The sequence below is a fragment of the Maudiozyma barnettii genome (genome assembly GCF_903064755.1).
Source record: "Maudiozyma barnettii strain CLIB 1767 genome assembly, contig: KABA2_08, whole genome shotgun sequence".
NCBI lineage: Eukaryota > Fungi > Ascomycota > Saccharomycetes > Saccharomycetales > Saccharomycetaceae > Maudiozyma > Maudiozyma barnettii.
The window spans coordinates 243417-257614 of NW_024545245.1; the positions used below are offsets into that span (position 1 = coordinate 243417).

Genomic DNA, 14198 nt, shown 5'->3' on the forward strand with positions numbered 1-14198 from the left:
AGTTGTATGCGGTGTGTGGGTGTTCGCATCCGGGTAACCACGTTTTTATTTTTAATATATTTTTTGGCGTCGCGCGTTTCGGTTTCTTGCTGAGAATTTCATTCCGTTTGACTGGGGAAAGCAATGAATGAGCCAACAACAACAAGAGCAAAACAAAGGAAGTGGGATGGAATACGGTTTTACTAGGCAGATCTTCTTCTCTTTTTACAAAAAACGTAGTTATTGAAATGAGAGATATACATTTGGATAATTGAAAGGCAAGATGAACTTTGATATACCATTTTACAACTGTGTAACATAACATAGCATAGTCTAGTTAGAGGAATAAGAACCGTTTCATCTTTGGGATATGTCAGATACGGATTCTAAATCAGCTACACCGGCGGTTCAAAACTGGGCGCCTAAATTGTTCATAGATGAGCCTGATCGTACAGCAGAAGCACTTGCGACTTTCCGTCTATTGGAGAAATGTAAGTATAGTATAGATTATTTGGGAGACTCTACGAACGAATTTATGGAATGTGATTGCCCCGAGGAACGGACCCTTGTGGATGATGACGAATATATTAATCGTGCTTGTGATGAAAACAGCGATTGTATTAATAGATTGACTTTGATAGAATGTGTCGATGGATTATGTGAATCAACTTGTGGGAAAGAATGCCAAAATCAAAGGTTTCAAAAGAAACAGTATGCTGATATCAATGTGTTTCTTACAGAACATAAAGGGTATGGTGTTAGAGCACAAACAAACTTGGAAGCAAATACGTTTATTTATGAATATATCGGAGAAGTGATAGATGAAGAAGAATTCCGTGATAGGATGATACAATACGATAATAGACATTTAAAACATTTTTATTTTATGATGTTACAAACAGGACAATTCATTGATGCAACAATGAAAGGTTGCTTGGCGAGATTCTGTAATCATTCTTGTAATCCAAATGCATATGTGAATAAATGGGTAGTCAATGGGAAGTTAAAGATGGGCATTTTTGCAAAGAGAGATATTGTGAAAGGTGAAGAAATTACCTTTGATTATAACGTAGATCGTTATGGTGCCACTGCTCAAAAATGTTATTGTGGTGAACCAAATTGTATTGGATTCATGGGTGGTAAGACTCAGACTGATGCTGCATCGTTATTACCACATATATATGCAGATGCAATGGGTGTTAGTGCCTCACAGGAAAAGAAATGGATTAAAGCTAAGAAAGCTGAAGGGACATTAGATGATATCAAGAACAAAGGGGAGAATGGTGAAAATATTAATGTGGAATTTGTTGAATCATTGGATATGGAACCTTGTGATAATGTTAAGGATGTCACAAAGGTAATGAGTGTACTGTTACAATGTAATAATCAATTGATAGCGTCAATGTTATTTAAAAGATTATGGTTGACTTACAATTATGAAGATGAGGATGATGAAGATAAAACTTTAAAACAAATACTATTGAACCAAGTGATTAAATTGCATGGTTATCAATGTTTTAAAAACATACTACAATTGTTTCAAGACAATGACTACGACGTTTTACGAGATATTATTGAATTCTTGTACCATTTACCAAAATCTACTAGGAACGGTGTCACTTCTTCTCATATCGATGAACAAGTAAGATCAATTGCAAACGAATATCCAGACTTCGAAGAAGATTGTAATCAATTACTGCAAAGGTGGAACTCCTTTGATACATACACCAGAATCACTAAAAAGGATATTTCTAATGCATCATCAACTACATCAATGAAAAAATTGATGGATCAAAGAAGGATAAGGTTGCCACCTGGGTGGGAAATTATACAGGAGAATGGTCGGCCATTATATTTTAATCGGGAACAAAATAGAAAGTTAGTCGATCCACCGATTTCCCAATCTGATCATAACAATCGGACAACGTCTGTTGATCGTCGGAACCGTACTGCATCTAAGGGACCACTTGGACTTGGCCATAACAATGACTCGGAGTACCACCTAGGTGATAAGAGAAGTTATAGTTCTAGGGATATTCATCGTAGTGAAGATTTTGCCATGAAGAAGAAACGTATAGAACTTGAAGAACAACAAATGTTATTAAGAGCTAAAGAAGAAGAGGAAAAGAGAGAAAAAGAGAGATTTAAACAAGAAACCGAAAGAAGGAATATCTTGGATCAAATCATCTCAGATGTTGGAAAATCAAAAGAGCTACAAAGAGAACAATCATTGAAACTAGAAGAAGAAAAGAGAAGGAAACATCATGAAAGAAAGATAAATTCACAATTATCGCATTTGGAACATAAATGGGAAAAATTCTTCGCCTCATTTGTTCCAAATATGGTTAAAAAATATAACACAGACATTAATTTATCTCATGATGCCATCAAACAATGCTCAAGAGATATTGTTAAGACTTTATCTAACAAAGAAGCAAAGAGAGGATCAGAGAACTCTCCACCTAAAAAGATGGACAAATATAAGTATGAAAAAGTTAAAAACTTTGTCAATCAATACATGGAGAAGTTTACCCAAAAATATAACGATAAAAAATTCAAAACGTCCCAAGCGTCATAAAATCAATAGTATAAAGGACTACATGTATATTAACTAATATACATCTTGATAGAAATGAAAAAAATTCATGTAATATTTAAAATAAAAGACAGAACTTTTGTTTTGTTTTTGAATTGTACAAATACTAATTATACAAGTAATGATGACCAATATCAAATTGGTCAAGGTAGATTAACCCAAATTATGCTATGGAGGAGAAGGAATTTATCCTAATGCTATATCTTTGTTTTATGTGTACTTAATGACTTAAAGGTTGACATTTTCTTAAAATTTTACATCATGAGGATAGCATTTATGTTTCCTACCGTCTGTTCTTACACTTTTCCCATTATCTCTTGCCATACCTTTACGCATATCAAATGCATCTTTATCGTCATTTATTTTCTTCAATGTCTCAGGATACCCATCTGATGGACTATTGTAATAACCAACTACCCTTCTAAATACATCGTATCCCAATTGATCATATAATTTTATGGCTAATGTGTTGTTACATTTTACAAATAGATCAATAAAATTAACATTATGAGGTGAAGAATCTGTAATTGCTTCCAATGAATTACACAACTTTGATGCAAGTGCAATTCTTCTAAATTCAGGACATACAGTCACTGCAGTAATATGTGTATGCCAATCTTGTCCCTTACCTTCTGTCTTCCCCATCATATAGCCAGATATATTATGGTTATTCTTCTTAATATTCACTGTCTCCTCCACACTCTTGAAAAATAGACCAGGCCATAGTATCAAATATTCAAAGTAGAATTCCATCGGGAAGTTTTCTGTCAAAGTATCTAAATTGACATTATTTAACTTAAATAAATCAGTAGCTTCAAAGGGTTGTATAGTCGTCATTTAAAATTTGTTACCTGAGTATTAGACTGTTGCTGTATAAATTATTAATAGTTATTCTTAATAGAACATCCGATTGAATATGTTCGCCTCTAAATAACTTAACCTTAGTATCGACTTGTGAAGTTGTTTCTTATAATGGATTTGATAAATACATGGAAAATTAATTCAAAAACCTAATTAAATGTGACTGAACAACATCCGTGCATCTTCTATTTGATGACACCCGTACGTCCCAACATTTTTATTTTTTTACAAAAATTGTAACTTCGATTTTTTTATTCCATTTTGTTTTTGAAAAAGGAATCCGTATCGCCCGGTAGTCTGACCTTCCAACTCAGAAATCATTAGAGAACTGAAATTTTTCAAGTTTTCTGTTAGAGATCCAATTGAAACATTTGTCTTCTGAGGTCAGAAGTTCTCTCACCAACTCAGTTTCCAGGTTGGCCTCTCCTTCTAGATGGACCGGGAAATAGACAGAGAAACCACAGTCGAGAAGAGTTCTACTCCTAGTAGACTCCTTTCCGTTCAGTGGAAAAGTCTATAATGTGTGAGGGGAGGAGTTTGAGCTCGTGTTTCTGAGATTACATACTGTATAGTATGTTCGTTTCAATATATTCCATTGTAGCAGGAATATTGTGCTAGTCTAATTACACATTACCTAAATAATCTTATGTAGAAGAGGTGCTATTAAGTTATAAGAACTCATATCATCATTTAATTTGTAACTTAACATTCAAAGCCTAAGAAACCACATATAAAAACATAGCCAAAGATGGGTTCCGGTAAGCCAAGAGGTCTAAACTCTGCCAGAAAGCTACGTGTCCACAGAAGAAACAAGTATGTTGATTAGATAATAATGTGATATATGAATAGATGAAGGTTATGATGAAGTTCTTTTTTTTTTACTTTGATTGATTGGGAATATTAGATATTGCTTAAGTTACAGATAATGAGGATAGATATGAGAATAATAATAATTAGTGAACAGTATACTGTTATACAAATATGTTGTGAACAATGCGGAACACATTAGCAAATATTAAATCTACAAGATGGCCAGACATTAATGATTAGATAAGTTTCTGGTAAAAATAAACTGCTGTAAATTTTGAAGAACACATGTGACAAAAAGTTATAAATTGAAATTCTACCATAGTCTATTCTGATGATAATTATCACTAATTAAGTCCTTTTATAGAATTTATTTTACTAACAATTTTTGTATTATCTCTCGTTTGATAATCTCATTTATTATTACAGCCGTTGGGCCGAAAACAACTACAAGAAGAGACTTTTGGGTACTGCCTTCAAGTCCTCTCCATTCGGTGGTTCTTCTCACGCTAAAGGTATCGTGTTGGAAAAGATTGGTATTGAATCCAAGCAACCTAACTCTGCTATCAGAAAGTGTGTCAGAGTTCAACTAATCAAGAACGGTAAGAAGGTTACTGCTTTCGTTCCAAATGATGGTTGTTTAAACTACGTCGATGAAAATGACGAAGTTTTACTAGCCGGTTTCGGTAGAAAGGGTAAGGCTAAGGGTGATATTCCAGGTGTTAGATTCAAGGTCGTCAAGGTCTCTGGTGTCTCCTTGCTTGCTCTATGGAAGGAAAAGAAGGAGAAGCCAAGATCCTAAGCAATTAGTGCATTTTCCAGTACAACTATATATGAACAAACAATTTATCTGTATATCTTTTCATTTTGTTTAGAAATATTATAATTCTCCTAAGTTATTATTAAAATTTGTAACTAATTTAATTCGTTGCGTGTATATGTTGTGTATAATTAGGAGAGCATGAATTTAATGCATCTCATAGTAGAGCAATATTATTCATTACTAGTTGTCTTTTTAGAATGATATTCATTATATATTACAATAAAAACACATATATTAAAAACTATTTATGATATTAAAAATCAACGTTATCCATCAGAATGTTAAACTAATCCTAAACTAGGAAGCATTTATATTTTATATTTTATATTTTATCTTTCTAAGATAACAGGAGAAGTTGATTAATTAATGTTTACTTTTGTTTTTGTTTAAACTTGCGTTCAATTTTTTGTACATTTCATTGTTATTTAGTGTAGAACCAACACCTGTAGTTCTAGCATTTGTATTAACCGGAATAACATTACTAACTGGAGCAAACTTATAATCAGTTGTAGTTTGTGCAGGGGCAGCAGCTCTTCCTCTTCTGGCAGCGGCCTGTTCATATAACGATTGGGGTGTAGATCCACTTTCTTGAGCTACAGTGCTCGATGGTTTCTTCTTCTTTCTACCACTAATGGCAGAGTCTAATGCTGATTTCTTTCTTAATTTATCATAATCAAAGGATAATTGAGTGATTCTCTTATCTCTATAGTTGTCTGATGCACCAATGATTGGTCTTGTCCATTCGGCGATCAATTTTTCAGCTATTCTGGCTAATTGTGGTTCAACATGTTTGGATTTAGTATAGAAAATCATTATTCTTCCAAGACCACTTTCTTTTAAATGTTCTGTCTTAATCGGTAGAGAATTTATAGCTGAAAATAAGGATTTTTGAATTTCAAAAGAAGGTAATGATCCATCGGGTAATGGCTCTAACCATATTCTTACACTTTGTAAAAGATTATTATCTAAGATAGTATCGGCTAGATTGGCTTTCGAAAGTATAGACTCCACTTTAGGTAATAGTTTAACCTTTTGAATAGCAATTAAAGAATTGTTACCGGTGTCAATTCTACTGTTCAAAGTATCAATATCCAATTGAGCTGCAATATTCATTTCATCCTTTAATCTTAGAATTTTTTCATCCTGATACTGCTCTAAATCATCCTCATCTCTTCTAGTTCTTCTTACTTTAGGTTTCTTTAAGATACGATCAAGTTTATCTTCCAGGAGTTGACGTTTCGTGGCTGTTGAACCAAAATCAGAAGTATCATTACCTGAGCTATCTGGAACTGAGATACCCCTTATACGCTGATCATGTTCATCTTCACTATCCTTATCCTTTCTGTCGTCATCGTCATCACTGTTAGATAAATGTTTACGTGATCTCTCAGTTGGTTGTTGGTTTTCTATAGGGGTTTCTGTAGTACCAGTGGTATTGCCTGTAGTATTTTCTACAACTGGAGCAACTGCTTCATTAGTGGGTTCACCACTGGATTGTTGTGCTTCAACTTCTTTTGTCGTGGTATCCATATTCTCGATTTAGATTTCTCTGTGCAAATAGTCTGAATAAGTATTTTAGATTTACCAAAGTTAAATTTCCTTCCACAGGGTTAAATCCAGTTAGTTAGTGCAACAAATAGTCGTAATTTGCAAATAATATATTGAATGACTCAAATATAAATATGCACACACAGTCAAATTCCTTTGCAATCAGTTCAAATCTCCTTTTAATTTAGTAGATTGTGTCTCTGTCTTGTATGTCTGTTTTCTTAATTATTGTTTTCTTCCTCTGCGAATTCTCAAAAATTTCAAAAATCAAAAATTGAAATATGAAATTTAAAGGACAAAAGAGAAGAACAAGAAGGTTTAAAAAATAAAACACACATACTTTCAATTAAAAGGGATACATCGACCCAAGATAAACTCAGTAACACCATATTATTGCAAGGATGTTTGGTATGCCACAACAAGAAGTCTCTGAAGAAGAGAAGAAACAACACCAAGAACAAACTAATCTGACCGTTAGAAATGCTGTGATCGCTTCAGCTGTATTATGGATTTCTCCTATCGTTTGGAATTTCGTTAAGAAGCAATGGAAATGATCTCTGTGTCATCAGTTGAAAGGTAGATATCTTCAGTCTATAACTAACATTGCAGCGATCGTGCATGTTTTTGCCTTTCATGAGACCTACCTTCTTCTAAACCGTTTTGTATCCCATGTACATATATAATCATTACAATAAATAAATAATCATCATAATAATTTCAGTGTCTTTTTTTCCTTTTGTATAAATGAGGTGCGTTTTACGTATATATCTATACATAGAGAAGAAAGAATATATATAATACTGTACATAATTAAAGTTCAAAGTATTAATTAATAACAATAAGATCGTTGTCTTCAATAGATATTTTTTTCCACCGTTAAGTGCTTTTTTTAAGGAAGTTATGTCAAAATTATTAAACAAGATGTTCTTCGAACAACATTGTCTATTTCTCAGTGTGGCTATACGATATCCCCTAGATCCACAATTAACAAATATCGGTTATAATAGGTTACTTTATAATACTTTGTCCACGTTTAGTGATGTCCTGTATTGTAAACCTAATTTTATTGGAAATACGAGGACGTTATCAAAGTTTCCCATCATGGAGTTAGTGCTCGCAACAAATGAAATAAATAAGTTATCTAAAGTTATGTCAAGTTTGATAGGTTTGGATGCTGGAGAAGGTAGTGTAGATCAACATGTAGATGACGAATTTCAACAAACTGAAAGACTGAATGAGATATTTTCTAGTTTACAAGGTGGAGATGAAAATGTGAATAGCATTAAAAATGATAAGAAAAAATTTGATGAAAACCAATACCTGACATATATAGACAATATGTGCTTAAATAAATCCAAGATGGATCAAATCGAAACTATAACGTTAAATAATATGGAAAATATCGCTCCAAATTTTACATTGTCTGCTGCCGATAAAACTCTCAACAAACGTAACAATGAACCAAAACATAGTAAGAGCAATATCCGGCATATATTTGACAATAGTCTTAAGGGTAGTCCACTTCTGGGCCTGAAGACGTACTATTTTGTCGATTATAATACATTACCTTTACATTTAAAAGAATGGCTCAATAGCATTGAACACTCAGACAATTTTAAGAAATTGGCAGATACCTCTAGTTCAAAGGACTCCAAAACTTTGAACTTATTGCTTCATGGTTTTAAAGGTTTAAAAAAATTGTAAAATGTTTCCATATTTATAATTTCTTTTCGTGGGTCATTCAGTATATAGATGCTCTTAATATTCATCGCCGTGGTTGTTTCTAATGTTTTACATCTTTAATTTGTTTTTATTTGGGTACATGCATTATATATTTATATAATTAAACAAATATAGAGCTTAATTATTTTTATGCCACTTTTCAACGTCTTATTTTCCCTTTTCAAGCCCTTCTACAACAGCTTGATCCTTATCAAGTACCTCTTGCAAGTACGTTATACCCTTTTGTTGATTCGCCAAAATATGGGCAATCTTATCAACGTTAATATCATTAGCTGGATCCTCACTTATTTGTCTATTCAACGACGTCGATCCGGGCTTTGCCGAATTATTCGTTGAGGTGGATCCACCACCATTTTGATTTATCGTTACCAATGTATTATCTAACTGATCCGATATATTTCTAGTACGTTCTTTCAATACGGCCAATCTGGCCCATAATTCATTAGTCTTACCTAAACCAGATGGATCCTGGCTACGTTTCAATAACGCCTTGAATTGAGTCCACATTTTCTCCTCTGTAACATTCAATGGCAATCCTCTATTTTTCAATAAAGCTAACTGCGATCCTAGTTTCAATAATCTGCTTTCAATTTCGACATTTTTGCTAGTAACTTTTAATATTCTGGATGCAATTTCTATTTCATGGCGTTGTTGTAATTGAGTATTTTTCTCCAACAATTGTTTTAGTATGATTCTAATTTGTGCAACATTTTCTATTTGAAGTAGATTTCTTTGGTTTAGAGCTTCAAAGCCCAATAATTCGACAGGGATAACGTTATTGTTTGGTTTATTCCGAACAGCTTGATCCCATTCATCCTGTAATATATTAACAGGCTTACTATATAATAATGCCTCTTGCTCATTAACTTTATTGTATACAAAAGTTCTCAATTTAGATTTGGAACTTGATGGATCCCACGACTCCTTACATTTAATTATTTGTTCTTGTATCTGTTGTGGATAATTAGCAGATTGCTGTTGCTGTAAAGTTAATGACGATGGCGTTTGTAAATTTAAAGATCCTAGCATTGGATTGGATTGAAGTTGTGATTGATTTTGTTGAGGCTGCTGAGTTTGTGTCTGTTGTGACCATGCAAACGATGGTTGAGTGGAGTTGATCCCAAATCCAGTTTGTTGCTGTTGCTGTTGTTGAGGTTGGACGTTACCAAATAATCCTCCTGTAGTTCCAGTGTTCATGGTCTGAGGTCTATTGCCAAAGAGACCTCCTCCTAAAGTATTAGTATTTTGTTGCGTATTGCTATTATTTCCAAATAAACCACCAGGTGCATTTGTGTTAGCAGAACCCAATTGAGTCTTGGCACCGAATAACCCTCCTGTACTACCCAATGTATTTGTTCCCGCTGCTTGAGTGTTATTAGTATTACCAAATAATCCAGTACTTGGAGCCGATGCATTATTGTTATTATTATTATTGTTCCCAAATAATCCACCACCTAAAGTGTTAGTTTGAGTGTTGTTACCAAATAAACCTCCCAAGGGAGTTGATGCTTGATTTGTTGATCCGTAGTTGTTGCTGTTATTACCAAATAAACTGCCAGTAGGCGCTGTATTCATACCTGTGGAGTTAGATACCCCAAATGCAGGTTTAGCAGCATTGTTACCAAATAGACCTCCGGTAGCTGGCTGACTTCCGAATGTGGTAGTGCCTCCAAGAGATCCACCTGATTGTGCATTGTTATTAGATGCACCGAATTGAAACATATCTATAAAATGAGGGATATCTATCCTCAATTTTTTAGTTAATTATAATTTAGTCACTGACAATTCTCTGACTGTTTATCTGGGAGTCAGTCTATAATCTTTCTTAGCTGAAACAATGATGATAAATAAATACAGTCAATTTTGAATCGATGAAACGATCAATAGATTTTTTTTCTTACTTTTTTTACTCGTGAGGTAAAAGAGATTTGTTGCGTTCAATCAAATTTAATCAATTGACTTCTGATAACTATCAAATTATAAGAGAAACTCCTTTTTAGTTCTTTCGACAGTATCGAAAATATCATCTTCGATTGTTATTTTCATCTCAAAATCGAATTTCTTCTTGAGTTTCAATTTTAAGTTGAAAAAAAGTAAGAGGGGGATATGCACCACGTGCAAAGTGATTATAGAGTCTTACGTCTGAAGTGATATATATTGACCATCAATTGATACTAACAGTTTACGTTATCCAAACTCCATAAACATTCCTATTATATAATATCACATAGTGCATTGTATTGTACCGTTAAAATAGTGCCCAGATGAGATTGGTTTATAAAATTTCAATTATTTGTTTTTAGCATACTGCTGAAACCTCTTATTCTATACAGATTGTAAATATATTACGAAGAGATAAGTAACACACAAAGTAATCTTTGCCCTGGTACTTATTGAATAGTTGAAGCCAGGAACTCAGTTTACTCTTGATATTTAATTTGTGATTTCTTACCTGATTAAAGGTTAATTTAAATCTATCTTCCGTACATAATGATGGCAATTTGTATTATGAAACGCGAACTTGCTGAATTTTGGAATTATATTAAAATTTCGCGTTTCACCCAGTACAAATATAAAAGTATACAAACTTCAATAAGACAATTGAACAAGGCAAAAACATACATATTCGACTTCAATAAAGGTGATCAAGGAACATTTTAAAGATGGAACAAATAATTCCCACTGTTAAAAAAAGAACCGTTTTTGAATCGGGAGGAAAGACGATCATAGCTCTTTCTCAAGATGATAACAGATTAATTGCCGCTAATAAAAACGGCATTACGAAGATCCTACTTTTGAATAAACCAGAAGATGAACCCGAAGTTATTCAAGTGTCTGAGAATTTGACATCATTAAGGGCACTGTCCAATGAAAGATTTATCTTGACGACGGTAAAAGGTGACGCATTTGAGTATAACTACAAAGGCCAGAAAGAAACTTTATTACTGAGAACATCATTACCTTTACGTGATTGCTCATTAATTCATAATGGTAAAACAATTATCTTTGCAAGTGATGATTTAGAATTAGTGTCAGTCGATTTAGCGGATGACTCCGAGTCCGCTGATCCATCGAAGAGATCTAAGTCTAATCAAATTTTGACACTGCCAGATCAAATCTCTCAATTGTCTTACTCTCCAAAGACCAACATTTTGGCAATTTCCTTAATTAATGGGAACGTTCAATTTTATTCTTTGTCGTCAGCTCAACCTAATAAAGTACATCAGTTAGACAATTGTGTATTACCTAAATCATATCAATTATTTGATAAAACGACTGATGGTGATGAGAAAAAATCCAGCAAACTTGATGACATATTAGATGACGACATTTCAGACCTGAGCGATGATGAAGGCGATAGTGCAAAAATTACTGATTCTGAATTTACCGAAACTAACAGAATTTGTACTCGTGTTACTTGGCATCCAACTGGGTTATGGTTTGCAGTTCCAGATAAGTATGGATCGGTTAAAGTGTACACTTTGAAGAATTATTCCTTAGCTGTGACATTGTCTACCGAAACATCTAAGAAGTTAATTGATGTCCAATTTGATACCACAAATGGTGAACATATTGCAGCTATTGACATGGATAATAGATTAACGGTTTGGAAATGGAAGACGGATGAAATAATATATACCAAACAATTTAAAAACATGCAATTGACTAATTTATTGTGGAAACCCAATGGAGAATTGCTTGATCTTATCCTTGGTTCCTGGACAGGTATCATTACCACTGTGAGCAATATTGCAAAGTCATCTTCCACAAAGATTAATGATAAAATAGATAACTCCAGCGATAATGCTACTAAATCTACTAGAAATGGATTATTTGTAGATTCTGATGATGATGAAGATGATATGGCAGGTGGAGAAAGTCAAATTAATCCAAATATTGATACAGTTGCCAAGGATGATGAAAATGACAATAACCAAGACGCAAATAATGAAGATGATGATGAGGCTCTGTTTGGCGATGACCAAGAAACAAAGAAGAGAAAATATCATTTCGACGATGAAGAAGACTTCATTGATGACGACGATAATGGGGGCTACATTGAGAGAAATAGCTCTGATAATTTAAGGAAATCAAAATTACATAAATCCAGTAATTTTACTAATACAACACTTACAAATTTAAACAAATTTAAATATAAACCATTATCTCCAGGTGCTACTCCATTTGCTTCTTCCGATAGACGCTATCTAACTATGAACAATATTGGTTATGTCTCTACAGTACGTAATAATGGTCAATATAGTATTACTGTGTCCTTTTTTGACCTTGGGAGATTCAATGAATACCATTTTGAGGATTTATTTGGTTACGATATTTGTTTTCTGAATGAGGATGGTACACTATTTGCTCAATCCAAAACTGGACAATTGCATTATAGACCGCATGATACTCTACATTCCACATGGACTAAATTAGTATCGTTAGTGGATGGAGAGATAATCACATCTATTGCCTCGACCAGCCACAGGGTAATTGTTGGTACCTCTTCTGGTTATTGCACATCATTTAACGAATATGGTCTCATTTTGGGTATGGAGAAATTATCTCCTATTGTATTACTAACTGCATATGATTACAGAGTATTTATTATCCATTATTCACCTTACCATGGCATATCTTATTCCCTTTTCGAACAATCACCAACAAAATCTATTTACTATCAAAGGGAGACTCCATTACCAAGCAATTTACCAAATACGTTAACTGCAAAAAATAAAATGTCTGATCCAGATTACGACCGTTTTAACCCTACTGGTATAAAGAGTATATTTTTTTCATTATATGGTGATCCATGTGTCTTTGGCTCCGATAATGTTTTGATTGTATTAAGTAAATGGAGATACAATATGGAGAGTAGGTGGTTACCTATTTTAGATACTGACATGGAAATTTGGAAGATGGCAGGAGGAAAAGAGGATTCAGATGTGCACGTTTGGCCATTGGGCCTCATATATGATACTTTGAACTGTGTCTTAGTTAAAGGTAAGAAACAATGGCCTGAATTTCCACTACCTCTACCGTCTGAAATGGAAGTCAAAATCCCGGTTCTCGTTAAAAGCCAACTACTGGAAGAACATAAACTTAAGTTGAAGAAAGATGCCGAAGAAAACGAATTTGACAGGGATTTAGACGGATCAGATGATTTAGATACCAATGTGGAGAAAGAAATCACTGTGCCTGTAAACATTGCGGCAGAGGAAGAATATGTGCGTTCAAAGGTGTTGTCTTCCTTATTAACGGACACCATTGAGAATGATGGTGAGATGTACGGTAACGAAAACGATTTACTTCAAACTCTTGTAGGTAATTTTGACAAATCTCTTCTAAGATTATTTGCTGTAGCATGTTCGAGTCAGAATACAGAAAAGGCACTCTCGATTGTGCAAGAGTTAAAACAAGATAGGGCGTTGACAGCAGCAGCTAAAATCTCAGAGAGGGCAGAAATGATGACTCTCACGAAACGTATTAACGACTTAAGAGAAACTAGATTTGAACAACAAATCAACAATATATAATTTTTTATTTATTCGTTATCGTATATCAGTTTATCGTTCAATGCATATTATATTAACACCAACAAAAAAAAATGAGACATTGTCGTTTTGAATTCTATTGTATCATACTCCCTTCAGGAGTGCTTTCGATATCTTAGCTCTTCCTCGATGTTGGTTCTAAATACTATTTAATGTCGCTGACATTCGACTGAATGCCACACGTCGAAAATGATCTGAAAAATTTAGCGTTGCGAGGGAGAAAAAAAAAGTTTCACTGAAAAATTTATATTTGAGATGAGGTAACGAGTGATGAGATGCCTTGTGA

The 14198-nt window shown here is 33.7% G+C and overlaps 8 protein-coding genes across 8 annotated transcripts; 5 read left to right on the forward strand and 3 right to left on the reverse strand.

The window, feature by feature from the left end:
* Positions 1 to 349: 349 nt before the first annotated feature.
* Positions 350 to 2557, forward strand: SET2 (histone methyltransferase SET2; the record flags this gene model as incomplete). The annotated part of the gene is made up of 1 exon (XM_041551979.1): positions 350 to 2557. The coding sequence occupies one exon, from the start codon at positions 350 to 352 to the stop codon at positions 2555 to 2557; it is 2208 nt and encodes a 735-aa protein (XP_041407913.1).
* A 264-nt stretch (positions 2558 to 2821) lies between these two features.
* On the reverse strand, positions 2822 to 3412 carry NAT3 (peptide alpha-N-acetyltransferase complex B subunit NAT3; the record flags this gene model as incomplete). The annotated part of the gene is made up of 1 exon (XM_041551980.1): positions 2822 to 3412. The coding sequence occupies one exon, from the start codon at positions 3410 to 3412 to the stop codon at positions 2822 to 2824; it is 591 nt and encodes a 196-aa protein (XP_041407914.1).
* Positions 3413 to 4184: 772 nt separating this feature from the next.
* RPS23B (40S ribosomal protein uS12) lies at positions 4185 to 5045 on the forward strand (the record flags this gene model as incomplete). The annotated part of the gene is made up of 2 exons (XM_041551981.1): positions 4185 to 4249; positions 4673 to 5045. The coding sequence occupies 2 exons, from the start codon at positions 4185 to 4187 to the stop codon at positions 5043 to 5045; spliced, it is 438 nt and encodes a 145-aa protein (XP_041407915.1).
* A 384-nt stretch (positions 5046 to 5429) lies between these two features.
* Positions 5430 to 6596, reverse strand: SPN1 (Spn1p; the record flags this gene model as incomplete). Its single annotated transcript, XM_041551982.1, has 1 exon — positions 5430 to 6596. The coding sequence occupies one exon, from the start codon at positions 6594 to 6596 to the stop codon at positions 5430 to 5432; it is 1167 nt and encodes a 388-aa protein (XP_041407916.1).
* Positions 6597 to 7015: 419 nt separating this feature from the next.
* Positions 7016 to 7168, forward strand: TOM5 (Tom5p; the record flags this gene model as incomplete). Its single annotated transcript, XM_041551983.1, has 1 exon — positions 7016 to 7168. The coding sequence occupies one exon, from the start codon at positions 7016 to 7018 to the stop codon at positions 7166 to 7168; it is 153 nt and encodes a 50-aa protein (XP_041407917.1).
* Positions 7169 to 7514: 346 nt separating this feature from the next.
* MSS18 (Mss18p) lies at positions 7515 to 8318 on the forward strand (the record flags this gene model as incomplete). Its single annotated transcript, XM_041551984.1, has 1 exon — positions 7515 to 8318. The coding sequence occupies one exon, from the start codon at positions 7515 to 7517 to the stop codon at positions 8316 to 8318; it is 804 nt and encodes a 267-aa protein (XP_041407918.1).
* Positions 8319 to 8504: 186 nt separating this feature from the next.
* NUP57 (FG-nucleoporin NUP57) lies at positions 8505 to 10079 on the reverse strand (the record flags this gene model as incomplete). Its single annotated transcript, XM_041551985.1, has 1 exon — positions 8505 to 10079. One exon carries the CDS (start codon positions 10077 to 10079, stop codon positions 8505 to 8507), a length of 1575 nt encoding a protein of 524 aa, XP_041407919.1.
* A 941-nt stretch (positions 10080 to 11020) lies between these two features.
* Positions 11021 to 13894, forward strand: CTF4 (chromatin-binding protein CTF4; the record flags this gene model as incomplete). Its single annotated transcript, XM_041551986.1, has 1 exon — positions 11021 to 13894. One exon carries the CDS (start codon positions 11021 to 11023, stop codon positions 13892 to 13894), a length of 2874 nt encoding a protein of 957 aa, XP_041407920.1.
* Between the last annotated feature and the right edge of the window lie 304 nt (positions 13895 to 14198).